This window comes from Anser cygnoides, chromosome 12, assembly GCF_040182565.1.
Source record: "Anser cygnoides isolate HZ-2024a breed goose chromosome 12, Taihu_goose_T2T_genome, whole genome shotgun sequence".
NCBI classification, from domain to species: domain Eukaryota; kingdom Metazoa; phylum Chordata; class Aves; order Anseriformes; family Anatidae; genus Anser; species Anser cygnoides.
Window position 1 is genome coordinate 11,739,454 of NC_089884.1, and position 20,966 is coordinate 11,760,419.

At 54.0% G+C, this 20,966-nt stretch overlaps 2 protein-coding genes across 8 annotated transcripts; one reads left to right on the forward strand and one right to left on the reverse strand.

The window, feature by feature from the left end:
• Window positions 1–513: 513 nt before the first annotated feature.
• C12H16orf86 (chromosome 12 C16orf86 homolog) lies at window positions 514–5,143 on the reverse strand. The gene is made up of 7 exons (XM_048068983.2): window positions 5,120–5,143; window positions 4,706–4,869; window positions 3,879–4,036; window positions 3,322–3,506; window positions 2,200–2,343; window positions 1,700–1,807; window positions 514–867 (listed from the first exon to the last, which is right to left on the reverse strand). The coding sequence occupies exons 2-7, from the start codon at window positions 4,838–4,840 to the stop codon at window positions 746–748; spliced, it is 852 nt and encodes a 283-aa protein (XP_047924940.2). The 5' UTR covers window positions 4,841–4,869; window positions 5,120–5,143; the 3' UTR covers window positions 514–745.
• Window positions 5,144–7,621: 2,478 nt separating this feature from the next.
• ENKD1 (enkurin domain containing 1) lies at window positions 7,622–19,521 on the forward strand. Of its 7 annotated transcripts, none has more exons than XM_067004558.1 (11): window positions 7,644–7,744; window positions 8,776–8,943; window positions 9,145–9,221; window positions 11,623–11,721; window positions 12,040–12,264; window positions 13,170–13,342; window positions 16,499–16,660; window positions 17,004–17,173; window positions 17,988–18,124; window positions 18,643–18,817; window positions 19,146–19,521. In XM_067004558.1, the coding sequence occupies exons 3-10, from the start codon at window positions 9,185–9,187 to the stop codon at window positions 18,801–18,803; spliced, it is 1,164 nt and encodes a 387-aa protein (XP_066860659.1). In that variant the 5' UTR covers window positions 7,644–7,744; window positions 8,776–8,943; window positions 9,145–9,184; the 3' UTR covers window positions 18,804–18,817; window positions 19,146–19,521. The 7 variants fall into 7 exon arrangements, with proteins under 7 accessions (XP_066860657.1, XP_066860659.1, XP_066860661.1 ...); XM_067004560.1 differs by adding an exon at window positions 10,426–10,473 and having other exon boundaries at window positions 7,645–7,744; window positions 18,643–19,521; XM_067004561.1 differs by adding an exon at window positions 10,426–10,473 and having other exon boundaries at window positions 7,645–7,744; window positions 8,776–8,931; window positions 18,643–19,521.
• The last annotated feature ends 1,445 nt before the right edge of the window (window positions 19,522–20,966 follow it).

A 20,966-nucleotide genomic window follows, 5' to 3' on the forward strand; every position in this document is an offset into this window, starting at 1 on the left:
TGCGCAGGGGGGGCAGCAGAGGGGGATGGTGCTGAAGGAGCACTGCTTTGGATAAGGTGGGTCCCTGCTGTGACGTCTAGATTCTCCTATACAGTCCTTGTTTGTCTGAGGCAGATGTGGTGGAAACACCTGCTAATTAACACTGCGCACAGAGCTAATGCCTATTCAAGAGGCTTTAGCTGGCCAGCATGAGTGATGCTTCCTGCTGTTGCCCCTTAGCTTGTACCTGGGTCTGCTGCAGTGCAAGCACGTCGCATTTCTCAGTTGGATCTGGAGGGTGAGTCTGTGCTAGATGTTGCTCTGGGCTTACATTAAGCCTGTTGCAACAATGCTCTGAGTTTCTGGACAGCTCACGCCCTAGTTTTCTTTCTTGAAAATCAATGCAAGGGGTGTGGTGGGATGGGGCCATGTTCTGCTGCCTGCTGGGATGAGAAGTGGTGATGCAGGGTCATCTCCAACAGCACGGGACACGGCTGGTCCCCTGGCTCCTGCTTTTCATACGTAAGGAAGAAATTAGGACGCATCCTAACACCAAGCAGGTATATTTTATTATAAAAATTGTGGTGGTGTTTCCCCTGCCCCTCCACAGGTATATCATGTTCTCTGCAACCAGAAAAAAAAAAAGGGGGGGGCAAACCAAACCAAAAAAAACAACACTGTTGTTTGTATGGGCAAGGTGCTGATCACCACCCTGCAGGCCAGGCTGTAGTCAAACAGGAGGCAGACAGCTGTGAGGCTATTTATCCTAAGGAAAGAGTGGTGACACCAGGTAGGCCGTGCAGCTGAGCATCTTCTCAATGTCAACCTGCATGGGTTGGTCATCCAGTGCTGGGGCTGGGATCTCCAGAGCGCTGCTGGCCGAGGCTTCTGCAAGAGGAGTGAGTGGATCAACTGCCCGTCTCTGAAACAGGATAAACCCAAGTGTTTGCAGTGGTGGGACACCAGGTCCCAGCAGCGTGGGTGGAAAGGTCTCACTGGGCCACCAGCCCGAGCTGCTCGGAGCAGACCTGTCGGTAGCTCCAGCTCAGGCTGGCCGTGCTTATGTCCCACCAAGGCTCAGAAACCACCTCTGCAGGTGAAGCGCCTCTGAAGTAGGATAAGGTGACGGAACCTGCCACCAAGGGCAGTCATCTACAGAACCAGCAGCACTAGTGGAGTGGAGCTGGCAGCGAGCTGTAAGCACTGCAAGTCCAGGTGATTTCTGCCATCTCAGGTAAGCATATAACTTCAAAAGGAGCTACAGTCTGGCTGCTTCTTTCAAATAAAGCAGATGGTCTGAACCACACCAGCTCTTCTCCCTCTGTTTTCCGTATTTATAGCTGGTCACTGACAGCCTAGAGCAGCAGGACTGCAGAGCCTGGCTGCTGCTGGGTCTGTGAGCAGCAGCAAGGATGAGGTGTGGAGGATCTGAGGGGCCCCATAGCATTTGGGGATTTATAGGAGAGTTGTGTCCAACCCCGTTGGTTTGGGCCTCTGGGAAGCTCCAGAGTGGCACATGCAAGGACAAAGCCTCCATTTCAGGGTAGGTGAGCTGTGGGGACCTGCAGGTCTCTGGTCACTGGCAGGACAAGGCCAGTTCCCCTCTCCCAGGCCTTCTCAGCCTTTCACCCTCTCCCTGCCTATCTATATGACCTGCCAGCAGGTCATTCCCTTCATGGTGGCCTGCTTGGCTTGGGGTCCATGTTGCCTGGCCCTGTACCTTGTGGGTTATGCATGAGAGAGGCTGCAAAAGGGCTGTCAGTAAGATGAGTTCTCAATCCTTGGCTCAGCCAGTTTGTCAGTGGCAGATGACCTTGGGAGTCAAATGCTGCACAACAATGAACAGAAAGCTCATTTTGGTAATATACCCCATTCTGGTGCTTTCTTCTGCATCCATAGAAGGCTTACAGCTGCTTAGTAGCGCTGCAGAGCAGCATGTGCTTTGGAGAGGGAGCTGATGGATCCAACTTGTGCTAATAAAAGGCCCCAGGCAAGAGCTGTGCACCAAGGGGGAGGCAATGCCCCACAACATCTCAGCAATGTGCAGACTGTGACCTGCAGCAGGTTGTGCTGTGTTGCCCAAAGCTGGGGATCAACAGCAGAGCAGCAGGCTCTCCTTTGCAGCTATTCGAGCTCAGACAAGCACTCTCTGCTGCAAGGAGCAGGCATACGAGCTGGTAACCCAGAGGGACTCCAAATAACCCAACAAGCACACTGAACCTTGTTGGAGCTCTCCTTCCAGCTCCGGACCAGTTGCTGTCCCTGCCGGCCCTAGGGTTTCACCTCCTTCTTCTGATGGGCACATCAGCCCCGGCATGTCGAAGTTGATGTACTGGTACAAAGGCCGCAGGCGAGGCAGTCGTCCTGGAGAGGCACAAGAAGGGGCCAGCACTGACAATCACTCCCTGCCAGGGCTTTGCTGTAGCTCAGGGGCAGCACTAGTCCTGGGTGTGATGTATAAAGCATGTTCGTTCATTATTTCCCATGGCTATATTAAGAAGGAACAAAGGGAGTCACCCAGGCAGCAGTAAGAACCTTGAGGCACCCTGCCTGTTGCTGTCTCGGGCAGAAGACTGAGAGAACTTTGCGTAAACAATATAATTGCCAAACCAATGACCCACTGCCCTATCTTAAGACAAACCAACACGACCGATTCTGGAGGGGAAAACACCACATACCAAGCAGAGGAAGACTACTGCCTTCATCCGTGCGACCACCACAGGGACCGGAGACGACCCCCGAGCAACAGCCAACGCAGCTGCGGTACCAGGCCGGGGGGCTGCGTAACCCCGGAAGAACTCGGTGATAAAAGGGGACTGCGAAAGGGGGGGGCGCGTGCCATTTGGAGGAGCACGGACCCCCCGGCCGCCCAGCGCTGTTTTGCTTGCTGATTGCTTACTCAATAAACTAATTCCTTCTGGCTAAAAGAGTAATTTATAACACTGGGAGGAGAGGGAAGAATATTACCCCTGCCAGGACAGGAGTCAGGGGCTGCAGGGGAAGGCGTATGCCCTCTAGCCACGGCTGCCTGGTGGGGTAAAAGCCAGGGATCTGTGGCCACATCCCAGAGACAAAATAGCAGCTGGAGGGAAGAGTGAGGGCAAGTCGGCCTGAGCATCACAGTGCCCAGCTGAAAATTCACCAGTGGCAGAGCCCCTGTCACCACCTGACCCACAGGGATGTTTCCAGCTCTGGGAGCAGCAGACAGGCTGGGGGCCACACTGACCTATTAAGGATTAAGCCTTAGAACGGCATTTATCCTCAGACATCTCAGTTAAAATCACCTAAAGCACGTGAGCTGCCAACCCAGACTGCACGGACACAGCCACCTGCTGTGCTCACCCAGTGCGTCCCGGGATGTGACCTTTCTGCATGGCTGCAGGCTGCTCCTGCTTCTCCTTTTCTTGCTTTTCTTCTGCTGCTTGGCAGAGGGGCCAGCATTACCTCCGGGGGCACCCGGCTCCACGGCAGCGGGATGCATCCTCTGGAAATCAGCATGCTGCAGCACAAGGGCATGCAGGTCGGTCCTGCGGGACAGAAATCAGCTGTGGGGCAGGGCCAGCTCTGCGCTGGTACAGCTGAACGCTGAGAAGTTGCTGAGGTGGGAAACAGAGCCCTGTGGCACCTGTGGGGCTCCATGCCCCCCCGTGGGTGCTGCATCCAAGCACAGCCCTTGCCCTTGGTCTGTGCCTGGGGCTGGCCGGCACTTGGCTGCTCCTGCCCTGCCAGGCTGGCTCAGCTCCTCAGCTCCCTTCCAGCACTGCTCTGGTTTCTCTGTTCTTTTAGACTCTAAGCAAGTCTGAAAATTCCTATAAACCAAGCTCCTCAATTCTCTTGCATGGTGGTCCTGGATGTGCTGCAGCATGGAGCTGGCTCCTGAACGAGATGGGGTGACTTACTTTGCCTCCTCGAGTCTGAAACCATAGGCCAGCAGCCAGGCCTGCAGTACCAGGACAGAGCCAAGGTCCGTCAGTGCTGGGAAGAGCTCCTTGTACCTCCCCATCTCCTCTTCGTACAGCGTGGCGTGGATGACGACACCTCTCCCGTCCTCAGCCCACTGTGGCAGACATGGGGGGACAGCACTGGCAAATGATGCCCCTGCCCTGCTGGTTCCTGCAACCATTTTCCTTGTGCCCTGGCATGGATCTTGCAGCCACCATGGCTTGGACTAGCCAGCAGTAACCACCCGGATTTATGGGTTTACACCTAATATGGCCTCAAGGACTTGAGGGCAAGCCTAGACTACTCGTGTGTGGGAGCAACCCATGCCACTGCAGCTTGCCCCTCAACACCAGCGTCCCGCTGTCCTTCCCTGGGCTCTGGCTGTTTCCCTGCCCCTGCACGGCCACGGGGCCACCACAAGGCCCTGGGAACAGCCTCAAGCACGCCAGTGGGGCAGAACACCCCAGCCAAATGGGTGGGGACTTGGCTGGGAATTATTTATGCAGCTTAACTAGAAACCTGCAGATAAATGTTTGGGGTCATTTAATCTTGGTTAGAGAAAAATTTGGGAGTAACTTGGTGCCTTTTTTTCCTGATAATTGGGCCCTGCCCCAGAGACAGCCACCCTCTGCAGAAAGGTGCTTTTGCTGTGCCTTCCCTCTCCCCAAATTTTGGCACACATCAGGGTCCCCTGCTCTTGGACAAGGCTCACACAGAGGCGTATGCTATGCTCTGCACCAGGGGACAAAGGTTGCTCCCATATCAAACGTGGCATTGCCCTTACCTCCAAGGCTTTGATGTCCGGGTTCTCCAGGGCTGCTGACAGCTCAGCCAGGATGCGTCCAGGCTCGTGGCCTCCACTCTGCTGCCCCGCAGGGCTGCCCGCCAGGGCACGAGGCTCCATCACGGACGCTGACATGGAGGAGGCTCCAGGCCACCGACCAGCATCTGTGTGGAGACCAACATCTGTAAGAATTTTCGTCCACTGCAGGAGCTCACCCCAGTCTGTGGTGCTCTGCCCGGACAGGACATCTGTCCCCAGGAGCCACAGGGACAATGGCCCCCATAGGTCTGGCAGCTTTGAGGAGGCTGAGCTCTGCCTGGTGCAAGACCCCCAGGAGTTGCTGCAAAGCAGCCATCCCTAGGTACTCTCTTGTGACACCTGGGGACACAGGAGGTGGAAATGTTCCCTACACACCGGGCGCTGGGGCCAGTGCCCAGCTCAGCTGTTAGCCCTCTGCCTCCATCACTGCTTGTTCAGTCTGTAACTGACCCGCTCACTGCAGCAGGCCCATCTTTGTCCCTCCCCACCCACCCTGAGCTCCATGAAGACCCTGACTGCCCCAGCACAGCCCATGCAGCTGCCCTGTGCCTCTCTCGGGCCAAGCACCAGCACCCAGACCCCGGCCTCAGCCTTGGCGGGGCCTCCCTGCCGCAGGGAGCAGGGGGAGGCAGCCGCCCCGCCACGCAGGCCTCATGTGTAGTGACGAGCTTGATGTCCTGACACATTAAGGACTATCCCTTTCTGCTCTAACCTCCTTCCTGAATTAACTCCCAGTTTGCCTTTTAAACAGCCAGACAAACACCATTTTGTCATTTCCACGGACTGTCTGTGACCCTGAGAGGCAGCAGGCACTGATCACCCGCCCTGGCGAACAGTGCACCTCACCACTGGTCCTGCCCACTCCCTCTGCCGCTTCCAGCCACAAAATCCCACATGAGCGGCCCCACGCCCAGAAGGCAGCACAGGGAGAAGCAGTGTGGGCGACAGAAGCCAGCCATCAGTTTTTTAAGCCATGGTAACCCATGAGCAGTGGTAATTCATGCCCATCCTTCTTTTGAAGTCTCACCTGGGCCCTAGGCTTGGCTTGGCTCTGGCCTTCGTTTTGAAGGTGCCAGTTGGGAAAGAGATTCTGGAAGGCACCGGGGGAGGCCGTTACACCCTGCAGGGGGGCACAACAGCAATACGGCCTGAGATCCAGGCTGCCCACATAAACCAAGAGGTGGAAAAAAGAGATGGGGATGTGGCAGAGCTGGGCTGACCAGGCTGCCTGTGGCAGTCCCATGTGGTAGAACAAGAGATGGTGTCAGGATTTGGGGGTTGGGAGGTTCAGGGCCCCAGGGACACTGCAGCACTGGGACAAGTCACTGGGAGGTGGGGGGGTCTCCATCCTCTGGGGGTGGCAGGGCTCTGCGACGTGGCTGTGACAGCCCCAAGCTGGCCTTCACCAAGCCTGAACATACCAACAGCAAAACCATGGAAAGGACAGCACAGAGGAAGCTCTCTAGCCACCAAAAAGCAACCACAGATGAAGGGCACTCCTGGGCATACAGCTGCTGGCAGAGGCCGGCTGTATCTCGAGCTCACCATGATGTAGGGAAATGACTCTTGCATGTTTATAAACACGATGGCATTTTGTTGACTCATCCGAATAATGTGGCAGTCAAAGGAGTGCTCCAACAGGTGAATGCGGTGCTTTCTGGCTGACCCCAGCACCAGCATCTCCTCCATGATAAATTTGTTTCACCACCCAGCACGGAAGCAGTGGCACTGGGATGTACTGTTACAAGGGAAAGCTGTGATTATGGGCAAGCACATCCACACCACACAGCATGGTCTCCTGAAGCAGCAAAGCTGGTCAATCTGCGGCTCCTGTATTGCTGAACCTCCTGTGACCTCTCCAGTTTGACCGAGGCAAAGAAGTCTTCAGCACTTGCGCAGCAAACAAGGGCCTTTCAGCTTGACAAAGAGCGTGCTCCATGGTTGACAGCAAAAAGTCAGATTTAACCTAGAAGATAAGTTCAGCTGCTTGAATTGGAAAGAAATCATAAAAAGAGGAACTAAGACAATATTTCAGCAAAATAATGTCGAGTCTTGTTCTGTTCCTGGCTGCCTTTCAGTGTTTTCTTCCATGCCATGTACTGAGGTGTGGATTGAAGTTTGGATATTGGGGAACCTGTTCCCATACCTGCAGAATTTTATTTTTATTTTTTGCTTCTATTGGTGCAAGAAAGCCTGCGAGCACGTATAAAGGGAGCAACACGTCACAGCAAGCAACCTCCTGTGTTCATGTGAGGTGCACGTAAAAGTCAAAGGGGTCAGCACTGCGTGGAGGACTCCCTAAGGCCCTGCAGGATGCTGGAACGCTGAATGCTCCACAGGCAGCCTGCAGGCAAGCTGTCAGCGGGGGCAGCAAGGGGCAACACGCAGCACAGCCCCTGAAAAACCAACAGATGGGAAGTGCGGTTTGTACCTTGCAATCTCCCCTTCCCTCCGGCTTCGCTCTTAGCCCAGCCTGAAACAATCTATTGCACATACTTGAGAACTTCTGTTAAAAAAATTAAGGGGGGGGGGTATAAATTGGAGGTATTTTGTAGGTGTAAAGGTATTAGCTCTGCCCAGCCACATCAGCGTGGGGTGATCCCAAACCCAGGGCTCTCAGCTCCTGCATCGGGGGCTAGCCGCCAGCGCCCAGCAGAGCCTGAACACAAGACCCGTGGAGGAGCCATCAGCAGGGCGCCCTCCTCCACGGGAGGGCTCATCGGGGGAACCCGGGGGGGGACGGCAGGCAGCTGGCCCCGCAGGGATCTTCTGGAGGAAATCCAGCGAAATGGGTTTTGAGCACTTCCCCGGGGAACTGATCAAAGGGGGGGCCCCCCCCAGACCCCACCCCCCGGCAGCCCGCTGCTCCCCGCCGCCCCCACGCCCCTCCCGGCCCGGCCCGGCCCGGCCCGGCCCCCCCCTCCCGGCGGAAGCGGCCGTTGCCGGGGAGCGCGGCGGCTCCGTGCGGGCCGGGCCGGGCCGGGCCCCAGCAGCGGGCGGGTGCGTGCGGCCGGCCCCGGGGCCCGGCAGCCGTGAGGGGCCCGGGGGCGGCGGAGGCGGCGTGGCGAGGCCCGAGGGCCTCGGGGTGGGCGCGCCGCGGGGGAGCCGGGCTGGCGGCCGCACGGAGCGGGGGGGGGTGGGGGGGCGCTCGGCTCGGGCTCCGGGAGCGGCTCCGGGGGCTCCTGGCAGCCCCGAAGCGCTGCGGGTTTGCCAGGCGCCAGCACCCTGCTCTCTTCCCGGACGCATGGGGAACAAAAGGAGGCATGAGATGTTTTCCTGGGCTGTCCAGGTGTCGTGCGGCGGAGCTTTGTGTCTCGGCATGAGCCCCAAACCAGGTTTTGTGTTGATTTCCCATAAAAAAAAAACAGCCGGTGGAGGCAGCAGGCTGTCCCTGAACTCGTTGTTGCACGTGAGGTCCTGTAACCTCAGCGCGCAGCTCATCCGTCCTCCTGTGTCCTCCTCCTCCGCTCTCTTGTCCTACTCGGAGAGGCTTTGGCTGCAGCCGTGTTGGTGCTCTGACAGACCCACCTCAGTCTCCGGCTTCCTCGCAGCGCTGAGCACGGCCTGCGTTCACCTCCACCGCAGGATGCTGCTGCAGGACGTGCCTTTGACTCCTTGGCAGCCTGATAACTGGCTTTGTTCCTAACGGGCTGGAGGTGGATGCGTGCCCTAGGAGGGAACAGATGTCCTACGTGCAAATGCCAGTACCGCGGGTGGCAGTACCTGGCCCCCTGTGTTTCCAGAGAGACAGAAAATAGGCCTTGGAGACCCGCAGGTGGGGAAGAGCTGGTGGTATCCGAGGGAGCTGCGTTGGGAGTAGCATTAAAAGGGGAAAATTAATCTCTCCCCTTGCAATTTGCAGTGAGTAGCAAGGAGGAGGTGTTGGCACAGACCAACATCCCTGGGTAGGCTTACAGTACATAAATGTACATTAAGCATCGCCTGGACTCCAGGGGTGGGGGAAACTGCCCTGTTCAACCCTGCCCTTCTCTTCCGTCTTCATTTCCCTTTTTCCCCTTCCTGTCAAATAGGTTCATGCTGGGTGCTGAACCCCCTCATCCTGGAAGCAAGGGAGGCTTCGGCCCTTGGCTGAAGGAGGAGCAAACTCAGTCCCTCTTGTTCTGAAGCGTTTGCTCTTGTGACCACATTTCCTGACCCCTGGTTTTACCTTGGAGTTCCTGTGCTAGGTATCTGCTCAGGTCTGTGTGCCACCTGGTTTTAATGCAGCCTCGGGGCCCTGAGGTTATTCCAGTGTTTCTGTCTATTTTGGCCAGAAGTGGAGGAAGGAAATAAACAGCCAAGAACAGCTGCATTGAGACTAGCCGCTTGATTTGTTTCTGATGAATTGCTCTGCTTATCACAGTTCATTAAGGGATCTTTTTTTTCTGTCCTTTTTGCAGAGGTTGACTTGTAGAAGCATAAAGCTTGTTTCAGCTCTGCATGTGGCAGGAGCTTCCTGGCCAGGGACCCAGGCCAGGTGAGTGCCCACTGAGCTCTTGAACTCTCTGAGAAGAGGTGGGGCTGGAGACTGCATTTTCCTGACTCCCAGGTCAGGATTAAGTTGTAGTCCTGGAGGGGAAGGGAGGGAAGCAAGCTGGGCTCAGACAGGATGAGTAAGGAATGCTGTATTCACTTGGTTACTTTGGAAACTGGTGACACCTCCTCTGTAGCCATGCTGACTTCAGGTGAGCCCTGTGGCCAGGAGCTGCTTCCCTGGCTTGCTCTGCAGACTGGCACTGGGTTAAGAAGTTGCACACATGAATTTGTTTACCTAGACTTAATTGGACTGAGTTTGTGGAGTCTGCCTACATTTCTGAGAGGCCCTAGCCTGTGTGGAGGCTTTAAATAGTGTCTTTCTAGTGGCAACAGGTCAGATACTTTGGACATTTCAGTTTCTAACACACTGATAGAGATGCTTTTCTGCGTACAAATGAGTTTGGCTGAGCCAGCTGTCAGGTCACAGCTGAAAAGGACTGGTCCTGTTTCATCCTCTGTGTTCGTAGGTGGATGTTCCTGCTGCTTCCCTTGTGCTTGCCCCAGTGCTTCTCTGATCCCCTTGTGGAGGCAACAGCCAGGTTACATTTGGGCAGAATGTTAAACAGGCTGAAAACTAAAACAGCAAAAGAAGTGGGTTGTTTTTGCAGGTGTAGTGAGTTAAGTTGGCTCAGATCAGGGCCATCTCAGCTACAGAGCTGTCACAAGAGATGAAGCAAAAGGGTGGGAGCAGCAGTGGAGGAGGTCTGCACATCCCCTGCTGGCAGAGGGAGCTGCTTAGTTCTCAGCTCTGTTCAGATACGCCCGTGGTCAGCAGGAGCAGAGCAGCCACCTAGAAAGTCTGTGCTTGGGAGCTGGAGGCTTGGCTGCTTCGTCCTGGGGCCAGGTGACACAGATGCTGGTGGCTTGTGTCCTGCATGGGTGGGTGCGCTGTAGGTGCCTAGATGGGCAAAGCACTTGCTATTGTAATAAGGTTGTCTGATCTTGCAAGATCCAAATCCAGAGGCGATGTGACTTGCAAATCAGGGAGTGGGTGTCATTTGCAAATTCCCTGCAGCAGGGCAGGGTGCTGTTGGGATGTGAAATGTGACTTGTTTTAAGGTATAAATGAGCCTTCCATCCCCCACCTCCCATCAGCTTGCCTTTCCTCCTTCAATCCCCCGCACTAATTGTCTGCTCTGTTACAGGTCCTGATTCCAGTCTGTCATTCTGTGTGTAAATTACTGTGTTTGAAGGTGAGTTCAGATCAAGATCAGATGTGAGTTTCAAGGCCAGTAGTTATTCTGGAGTAATATCTTGGTAAACAGTTTTTCTAGAATGAGAGAGCCTGTTCTGGCTTAGTTGGATTCATTTTAAAGGATATTAAACAATAAGAAAACAATGCCCTTTTATTGCAGTCTGAGAGTCCGTATCTGAAGCTCTTCAGAAATAGCTTTTCCAGGGTAGCTGGGTACAAACAAGCCACTGGACATGCTTACTGGTGTGCAGGAGTCAGCATCGCTTACATTGCCTCTGCAGTTGTGTCTGGGAGATAAGTAATAGCTTTTTGCTAATGGGTCTCATGTCAACAAGGGTGATTTAACAGGGAAGACGGCAGTGCATTAGTTGCTATGACTCAGGCTCACTCAGCCTTGTACTGATCATTTATTGGTTTATAAATTAAACTGGAGATGCTGTGTCCCATCAGTGCTGGCGTGCTGAGGATTCTAAAAAGGGGCTCTTTCAGTAGAGTTGTCTCTGAAATCTTTAAATTACTGTCTCAGGAGTCAGGCTATGCAGGCTGTAACCCCAGCTGTTGCAGCAATGACTCCAGTCAAGCTGACATGGCTCCTGTCAAAATCATGGCATGACTCCGATGACTTATTGAGCTCTAGTGGCATCGTCCAAAACACCATCAGCCTGTGCTTGTCAGTGCAGCGTCTCCATTTGAATCCTCATATTCTGAGCAAGGAGCAAGTCCTTCAAGTTCATTTCCTACGGGGAAAAGGTGCTATCCAAAAGATCTCAGTGGGCAAGGAAATAGGTGTTGGCTGCTGTCAATCTACCTTGTGTTTTGTGTGCACTAAAGGTACGCAGGGCAGTTAAAACAGCCTGGCTCATGCTTGTGTATGTATATCAGACTGTCCTGTATAGAAGAGCAAAGTCAGGAAAGATTTTCCGTGCTGAAGATACTGGTATTACAACAACCACAGACATTTCAGGATCAATGCTGGTTAGTCTCACAATAGCGACAGTGCTGCTCTATCCCTTGCCTCACCTCCATGGAGTCCATTTGAGCTGTCTAGGGAAGGTCAGAAGTTCACATACACATTAAATGCAGCTTTGCAGTGGCTCCATGAGCCCTGTTCAAATCCATTCTCAGTGATGGTTGGTTTCTGTTGCAGAGACAGAGAGCAGGATGTGTGAAGGGCCATCCAGGATCTCTGGGCCCATTCCTCCAGACCCTACACTTTTTCCAAACTGCTATAGACGCCCCTTTTCAGGTGAGTCCTCAAGTGCTATGTTATGGATGTGCATTTTTGGACTTTAGCATGATGCAGCTTGCCCATTTTCTGTCCTTATTCTTTGTTGTGCTCAATAGTCTTGGCCTCTAACCCACACCAATGCAGGGGTGCTTCTGCTGCCTCACCAGTGAAAGTGAGGTGCTCCCTACAGCTGGTTGAAAGATGGGAAAACATGAGGCAGAGGTGGAGGGGGACCTTCAGCATTGCTTGCAGTTGAAGTTGTAGTTGAAGAAAAACATGAGGTAAAATCCTGATAATCTGCTTCTCTCCTTCCCTTTCCTTCTTCTTTCTCTGTAGCTCGAGGGAGGCTGGAAGGAAATGCTCAGAAACTGGATTTTAACTCTGCCCCCCTGGACCTACCTCCCAGCTCACATCATGCTTTGAGCAGTGCCCGCCAGCTCCAGCCAGCCCCTCGCATTCGGCCCAGTGGAAAGGACTTTCTGGAGAAGGGGCAGAAGGGGACACTCAGTCTGCTGCTGCAGCTGGAGGGGCTCTCTCTTGGTGGGGGGCTGCCAGTGAAGAGTAAGTACAGCTGAGCCCTTGCTGACATGACCTGCACTTGGAGCCAGGGATGATGCTCCAGGGATTTGGGTGGATTCCTCAGCTCTGCTGCCCAAGGAGAGCTCGAGCTTCACAGGGCCAGTCAACTTATCTCCTGTCTTCGCCCTGCGGGCTGGCAGTGGTATCCCTGGGCCATTGCCTGTGCTGCTGTGGCCTCCCTCAGTCCAGTCTGGCCAAGGTCTGCAGTGGGAAGAAGGACTGCAGGAAGACACTGTTTAATTTGGACTGAGCAGCCAGTCATGGTTGAGAGAGTGCTGAGAGATGCTAGAAATAAATCCATAGTTTCTAGTTTGTTACTAGTGAACTTTGCTACTAGTTTGCTACTAGCTGTTCTTGAAATCTTAATGTATAGAGCATGTTTAACCCAGGGAATTCCTTGTTACTGAAGCCAGGCAGGATTCAGGAAGATGGTTCATACGTGTGGCTACTGAGGACACCTTTGCAAAAGGTGTTCCCTTCTTCAGGGAAGACGCCTGGAGTAAAGTCAGAGGTCCAGAAAGGAGGTTAAGCTGAGCACTGGCTGTCACTTAATTGGCTTCGTGTCTGGTGCTGCCCCAAGCTCTACCTGGTGCCAGCGTGGTGTTTGCCAGCTGGTGGCTACCACAAGTCCTGTGCCAAAACAGGAGGGGAATGCAAGAGGATTTGGTTGGGCCAGTTGAGATCTGCCCAGAACAGGGTCAGCACAGGAGTGTGTGTCTAACATTGGAAAAATGCACAGATTGTCTAGTCTGCAGGAAAGGGGAGAGCTTGTTATTTCTGTGGGCAGCTTTGGAGATGGAGCTGTCAGCTCTGGTGCCGTGCTCCAGGAGTCCATATCCATTGGCAGTGTTTGAAGGCTGAAGGCCGCATCTCCCCTTGCTGTGCAGGGAAAGAGTCCAAGGACCATGAGAAGGAAAATGTGAGGCGAATAAAGGAAATTCAGAAGCAGTGCAAAGAGAAGGAGCGAGCCCGGGAGCACAGCCAGCCCAAGCCTGTGAAAGCTCTGTGGAAATCCCAGAAATATGAGAATGTGGAGTCAAAGGTGAAGGCCAGACTGCAGGTGGGTACCCGCTGAGCTCTTGAACTCTCCTGGCCTGGGATGCAGGTGAGAAGGGGAAAATTTCATCACACCCACTGCCTGCAGGCTCCTGTTTGGCCCTTTTGTTGTAGAGATCTAAAGGTGATTCCTGGGGCAGCGCAGTGCCTTTATAACATATCCCTGTCTTGGGGTGCATCCAGCTGGCTTTCCAGCTTTACAGTGTTTGGGGCAACTCTTGTCTGGGGGTTATGCCAGGAAGCTGTGGTGTTCTGCCCCAAAGATCATTGCTCTCACCATTTCTGCACGGAACTAGGACAGAGGAGGAGAGGTCAGCCTTCAGGCTGCTGCAAACTTGGGTCCAGCTCTTAGGACCCTTTGGATCCACAGTGGGCCATATCTCCGTATTATTCTTCAAGCGCTTGTCCTGGTGAATAACCACTGAGCAGTGGGGGCACACAAACATCTACCAGGCAGCCAAGACGGAGGTCTCCTGGCTCCAGTGCAACCCAGCCTCTGTACCTGTGCTTGTGGTAGGAGAGATGTGGGGCTGTGCCATGTTTCCTCAGGTTTATCAGCTGTGTAGCTGATCTGAAACATTTATAGCTTCTGTTCTGAGTAGCTGTCTGGTTTTGTGTAGTTTTGCTTTTGGCTTATTTCTTCCTCTGGATATTTTTTTCTCCCCTGGTGAATACCTGGAATACATGGTGCCTCTGTTGGAGGGACTTCCAAAACCCACCGAAATGCCTCACCAAAGAAGCTGGGTAACGCCTCAAGCATCACCACTTACGCAAGCCCTTTCTTGGTGCTCCATTGCTGAGCTGGAGCCTTCAGGTTCCTCCTAATCTCTGCATTGCTTCCCTCCAGTTTGTGGCCCTTGAGCCAACTTTTGATTCATCATATGTACTGATAAGGACCACAAAAATTGGCAAGATGCCTTCCAAGCTAGTGGTTCCAAACATTGTATCCCCTCTTTCTGGTGTGCTGCCAACCTTCTTTCTGGTATCTGTGACCCTTCCACACACAGGAGCAAGCCAACATGTGCTTCAGGAGTACAAACCTTGTTTGTATTGTTTAACAAATCATCTGGATTAGAGGATGATAGAATGATTGAGATAGGTGTTTTTGTTTGTTTGTTTGGGGGGGGTGGGGATGGTCTCTTTGTAGACAGTTTCTTTGTGGTGTGTTACTTGGGCTCTGTGGATTTGGAAGTCCTGGAGCTGACTCTTGTTGCTTTAACTGTTGGTGTAGCCCTCCTAGAGCTTCTGTGTTCCCTCCAAAGGATATCCACCTTCTGTGGAGCTTCTGCTAAGAGACGAAATTGGTTCTTAGGTCTTGGGAGTCTAGCGTTGAGTTTTTCTTCTGTCCTCTGTCCCTGAGGCTGTAAACTGTAGCAGCTGCTTTGACAAGGGCTCTAGCACTCTCCCAGTGCTCCCATGAAGGCAGACAGGGTGCACTGCAATCTGCTAGTACCCTCCTAAGATTACAAACTTTTTTTTTTGACTTCTAACCAACCCCAGTAGTTAAAAGCGCTTTTCATTAACTTATTGGAGAGATCTGAGTCTCCTGGCTCCTGCTGAAGAAAGACTGATCATCTTTGGAGTGTGATCAGTTTAGGCAGTGCTGAGGGCACTGCATACAGCACCAACCTAGTCCTAATGTCAAAATGACTGATGTTACTGTCCTACCAACCTTCAGTATTCAGTCAGGTCTGCCAAGCTAACTACACCGAGCAAGGAAGGATGTGCCTCAAGAGGACTGCAGGTCAGCTGACAGAGCATCCAAGACCTTGGGCAAAGTTTTGGAGGCTGCCATGTATAGCTCTGTCACTTCCAAGAGCAGAGCAGTGTGCCACTTGTACTTAGTGTAAGGTCACCTGCTTGTCACAGAGCTGACTTGCAGTTTTCAGGGTCTGTTTGAGAACTACCTCAGACTGACTTGTCACAAACTGCCTGTTAGACATCAGACAGCGTCACCTTGTTCTGAAGCTAGCCAATACCTCTGACAATGCCTCCCAGATGCAGTTCCGCCCTCCCCAAACTACCAGACTCCCTCACTCTTCACTCCTCTTTCTGTCCAACATAGGGCAACCACAGATTCAGGGTGCAAAACGGAGCAGCACTTGAGAACAGCATCTAATTTGTGTGTCTGCCAGCTTCATGCCCCCCTGTGTCATTTCATTAAAGCTTGCTATAGCAGGTCTCTGCAGTATTCTCTGGATTTATGGAGGTGGCCAGCGAGGAGGCTGGGGGTGCACAAGAAGTTGAGAGGGGACACAGCCAGGACAGCTGACCCCAGCTGGCCAAAGGGATGTCCCAGGCCATGTGGCATCATGGTCAGCAATAAAAGCTGGGATAAGGAAGGAGGAAGGGGGAGTGATGGTGTTTTTCTTCCCAAGAAAACATAATGCGTGATGATCCCCGCTTTACTGGAAGTGGCTGAACACCTGCCTGCTGATGGGAAGTAGCAAATTAATTCCTTGGTTTGCTTTGTTTGCATGTGTGGCTTTTGCTTTACCTAGTAAACTGTCTTTATCTCAACCCATGAGGTCTTGCACTTTTACCATTCCAATTCTCTCCTCCATCCCACCTGGGGAGAGTGAGCAACTGGCCGTGCGGTACTTAGCTGCATGCCAGGGTTAAACCACAACTCCGTATTTCAACTTTCAGCACACTCACTCCACTCTGGAATGTGCACTTTTCACAGAAAGATTTCTGCTTTCTAAGGAGTCACGATCATTGCCAGTTTGGACTGTCCCTTTAGATTGTCCCTCGCACTGGTAGGTATCTCTGTAGGGTTACCTATCTGATGTTGCTTTCCTTTCATGCCTACAGGATTATTCACTAAAGAGGGACTCTCTGGTCAATGCTACATATGCTTGTGATCCACATGTATGTTTCTGCAGGCCTTTTTTCTTTTTTTAGTGTTCCTTACAAAGTTCATTTGCCAGGTCTGGATTTGTTGCCATAAGCAGTCTGGTTTGGCCTTTGCTGGCTGTGATTCATGTACGGATTGCCTTCTCCCAAGAGCTTCTGCCAAACTGTGGAAGAAAGAGCATGTTGTCAGTTGTCAACTGGAAACTCATGGCTGAGCTTGTGGTTGACCACACAAACTTTGCCCGTTGGGTTTCTCTTTGCTGCAGCATCCCTCCAGTAGCCTGTCTCTTCTCGCCTTTCCCAGGAGAGCTCCCCGCCTCCGAATCCAGAGACTTTGAAGTTCCTGAGGGCATATTCTCGCTGTGGCCCTGGGATCAAGCCATGCAGACCACTTTCCCCAAACCTTGCCAGAATGAAAGCAGGTGCAGGCACAGAGGCTCCAGAGGCACTAGGTGCTGAAACCAAGGTGAGTTGCGATCTACCTATGGGCTCCCAGGGGTTTCTGTCACTTGTGCATTGCTCCTGCTTCATACACTTCATGTGGAGTCAGCTTTAGGACTTCAAAAAGGCGTTTTTTAGGTTTTGCTTTTTTTTTTGGTGCCTGCCTTCTCAAACCATGGCCATAGCTACTGCCTGTCTATGGCTCTGACTCCTGAGATGGCACAGGCTGAGGGTGCGTCCATCCTGCTGTAGTACACCTGCAGTTTAGCGTCTCATGCAAGTACCTGTTTGCTTTCTCTCTCATGGGGACAAGGGCAGTTGCCTGTGTGTGCTAAGCAAGCTCCTGCTGCCTCCCCTTCTCCTTTCAGATCCAGGTGGAGGGCAGGAGCATTGACTTCATTAAGCACAACGCCCGCAATGCCAAGCGGGCCCCGCTGCGGCGCTCCCAGTCACTGCAGGCGATGGCTGAGCTGCTGGAACAGAGGCACCGGGAGCAGGAGGAGTACAACGCCAAGCAAAAGGGCCACGTCCCCCAGTAGTATGTATGCCCCTGTCTGGTCCATGAGAGTTCCTGCCATGAGCCCACCTCCCTTCACTACATCCCCCAACTTCTGCGTAGACAGAGGCCTGGGGAGCAGGGGCCAGAGTCTCTCACCATATGCTGGCAGCGCGATTGATTGTGGCCTGGGGGAATAAATGCAAAACTTGCTGAATTCTTCATTTAACAAGCACCCCATGGCCGATGTGACTGGGCTTGGAAAGAATTTTGTCTCCTCCTTCCTTGCTGGCCGTTGTTACAATGATGCTAACTTGGATGCTCTGTGTGCTCTGAGAAATGTGCTCCTGCCCCTTTGCAGGCCTTGCTTCACGTGATCTTTGGTGTTAAAAGGCTTGTTTTCAGAGGCAGATAGCTTGGTTTGCTTTGCAAGCATTCATCCTGCCTTGGACCCGGAGTCTGAGGAGCATCCAACTAGTGACTTGCATTTTCGGGTTCTGAGTGAAAAGCAGTTCTGGGGCCCCCAACAGCTCCTGGGTGACCCTTTTCTAGGACAGGCCACTGTATGAGTCCTTTGGCTGTTTGCTGTGTCTGCCCTTCTCTGCCAGCATCCACTTTGTCCAACTTCATTCCATCATTGGCCCATGGATGTTTTTGAGAGGACTCCGTGTTCTGGACCAGAAGCAAGGAGCAGAAGCCCTGAGCATAAGCCAGCAGACGGGTGGGGGTGCTGCCAGACCTTGGCTTCTGTAGTCCTCTGGCAGCAACACGGAGACCAGCGGGGCTCAAAGGGCTCGATTCTTGGGCAGTCATTCTTGCCAGATGTGCTGACGTGGGCTTTCATTTGTCTTGACAGCCTGCTGGAGAGGAAGGAGCTGTGGCGCAGACAGATGGAGGAGCAGCTGCGAAGCCTGCCAGATCCTGACACGCCACCTGGTCATACCATGATGCCGGAGGGCCAGCGGCTGGAGACGCTCAGCAATCTGAAGCAGAGTAAGAGGAAAAGAAGCAGGGATTCCAGCTCAGAAAAATAGTTAGGATTAGGGGAAAGCAGAGTTCTGGGGCACTGGCTTGCCACCTGATTTCCTGCCACTTGGAGAGAGGCTGAAATAAGGCACGTTTCTGGGATAGTGCAGGAATCACTGCACTTGATCTGTGTGTGTGGAAGGAGCAATCTCCTTCAGCTTGGTGGGACATGTGGGTTACAAGGCTGGCTCTGCCCAGGGGACCTGAGCTTTGGGTTACTATTGCTGTTAAAATGAAAGAACAGTTTTGGTTGGAAGGGGCCTTCAGAGGTCTCTAGTCCAACCCTAGCTCAAAGCAGAGGTTTCTCAAAACTGTGGCTTTGGTCCTCGTCCGGTTGTTTTTTGAAGCCAGGGGTGGGTATTCTCTCAAGGTCCTTGTTCCACTGCTGCCACCGTTTCATGACTGAAAATGAGGGTATAGTGTTAGGAAAAAGACAAATTCCTTTCCTCTTCCACTCATCCAGATTTATTTTTTTTTCCTTCCAGGCCAGGAGCAGCTGCTAAAGGACCTGGTGATGCTGCCAGTGCGTGCAGACACCCTCAGCATTCAGAAGAGGCGGGTGGAGCTTGAGAGGAAGCTCTCCCAGATAGAGGAGGCCCTCAAAATTTTCTCAAGGCCCAAGGTCTTCATCAAGATGGACTCCTGAGCTGTTGGGGCTAGGTGTGTTGTGCTGCTCTGCGCAAGCACCCTTCATCTCTGGGAAGGGCTGAGAGTTTGGGAGGGAAGGAGAAGAACACAGGTTCAGGACTTTGGGCCCATGGGGGTGCCCGTACTGTGTTGAAATGCAGTTGGCACCTCTTGCTTTTGCTTCCAGTGCTGTGTCTCATCCAGGAAAAAGGGAGGGAGATGAGCTAATTTGCTCTGTTGTGCAGCGTGGAGAAACAGTTGCCTCTGTGCTGCTTGACTTCTCACAGAGATCAGCTGTCTGCTCTGAGTCCATGGCACAGATCTCATCACCTCTTCTTTTCCCATTTCTATAAACTCATAGGAGGTCTCCCATGCTGCTGCCTCTGCAGTTTCTTGTCCCTCGCTTCCTCCGAGGTCATGGCTCATTCTGGGCACTTGCAGACTTGGCTGCACGCAGAGCAGCCTGACCAGCGGCCACGCAGAGCCTCGCACTGCATGGCTGCCACGTGTGCCCTGGGCCTCTGCGCTGACCCAGCCCAAGCACGCAGCCCGTGCCGCTGCACCCTCTGACCTGCTGGATGCGCTCAGCAGCTTGGAGACAGCAAAGAGGAACAGAACTCCAGTCCTTCTCACCCAGGAAGAGCTGGAGTGGCAGCAGGGGGATCTGGTAGGGTGTCTGGAGAGGCTTTTGCTGTCTGTGGGGCAGGATGTGCTCCAATAAAGCAGTGTTTCCCTCCGCTGGTGTCTGTGCAGCTCCCAGTGGGCTCAGCAGAGCCTGAGGGGTGGTGATGGGCAGCAGAAACCAGCAGCATTGATGTGGTGCAACCAGGGGGAGAGACATGAGTCCCCATGCAAGGGATGGCCTGAGGGATTAGGTTTTACAGGGCTCGGGTGCAGGGACATATTGGTGAACTTGGAGTGGAGTCACTGAACGTGCACGGAAACCCCACCAGTGCCATCTTCAGCCCAGTGCCTTGGGCCGGGCCTTGTCCAGCAGGGTTTGGAACATCTCCAGCCAGGGGGTTGCCACCACCGCTGCACAGGGTGGGGAGCGAATACTGTATGCAGCTGCCTTGTTGCAGGGGGTGGCTCGATCCTTGAGCAGGATTTGGGGCTTGCCAGGGCAGTGGGATGTTGCAGGGCAGCCTCGCCCTGTGTCCGCAGCCCTGCAGTGCCCTGGGCTGTTGGGGCTGTTGCTTCTGCCAAGCCCCAAGGAAGCTTTCAGTGCTCGGGGGCTGGAGGAGGCAAGGTGCCAGCTGGAAAATGGCCTCGTGCTCCCGTGGGGCTGTTCCTCAGGGCATCGCTGCCGCAAGGCTGAGCTGGCTGGATGAGGGCCGTGCTTAGAACAGCACTGGCCCTGTTGTGGGTAGCCTAGGGGCCGTGTGTGCCAGCCCCCATGCACTTCCCTGCTGTAAACAAGCCTGGACTAACCAGCTCTGCTGTCTGGTTTGCTGTCTTGCCCGTCTAGGGCCTTGCTCAGTGGCCACAGGGAGCTGCTCCCAGCTCAGCCCTCGCAGTCCCAGAGGACTGAAGGTCCTCCTCCTCCTCCTCCTCCTCCCATCGGCCAGGTGCCACCACACGCCCTGCACCGCCGCACCCACAGGAGGACCCTGTGTTGGTTGGGCCCTGGGCAAAGGGGCTGGGAGAGCCGATGTTGGGCATCACTGCTAAACCAAGGCAGCAGCTTCCCCCCACCCTCTCCTGTGTGGCTTGGGCCTCCCGAGCTCGGGGCTGGAGGAGGATGGAGCTGCGCCATCCCCCGCAGCAATTACTGGGGCTGGGTGCTGCTGCCAGCCTGGGGGCCACCCATGTCCCTGCAGGCATCACCGGGGGACAGTGAGGGGACCGTGGAGGGGACAAGGTGGGAATGTGCCTGCAGCAGGCTGGGAGGACCTGGCGAGGCTCCCTGTGCCTGGACATATGCAGCGGGACAGAGGGGCGCAGGGAGATGATGTGCCCCAGCGTCCTTCCAAAACTCCCCACGATGGGCCTTACCGGGGCCACCCCAAGCAGCAGCAATGGCACAGTGCATGCCAGGGGGTACTGTAGGGTTATTGCAGGGAAAGTGCCTGCCCTGTCCTGCGGCAGAGGCCATTTGCTGCCCTGGAGGGGGAGCAGCACCTCGGGGCGGCTGGGGCCTGGTGCTGGCCCCTGCAGAGACGCGAACCACGGACAAGCGGGG

Excerpts from the sequence above, each read along its gene's own strand:
- C12H16orf86 (XM_048068983.2), bottom strand. The coding sequence starts at position 4,840 with ATGTCAGCGTCCGTGATGGAGCCTCGTGCCCTGGCGGGCAGCCCTGCG. Across the intron at positions 4,037-4,705 it reads CGGACATCAAAGCCTTGGAG|TGGGCTGAGGACGGGAGAGG; the intron begins GTAAGGGCAATG and ends TGTCTGCCACAG. Across the intron at positions 3,507-3,878 it reads TTCAGACTCGAGGAGGCAAA|GACCGACCTGCATGCCCTTG; the intron begins GTAAGTCACCCC and ends TCTGTCCCGCAG.
- ENKD1 (XM_067004556.1), top strand. The coding sequence starts at position 9,185 with ATGTGGCAGGAGCTTCCTGGCCAGGGACCCAGGCCAG. Across the intron at positions 12,265-13,169 it reads TGGGGGGCTGCCAGTGAAGA|GGAAAGAGTCCAAGGACCAT; the intron begins GTAAGTACAGCT and ends CTTGCTGTGCAG. Across the intron at positions 17,174-17,987 it reads AAGGGCCACGTCCCCCAGTA|CCTGCTGGAGAGGAAGGAGC; the intron begins GTATGTATGCCC and ends TTGTCTTGACAG.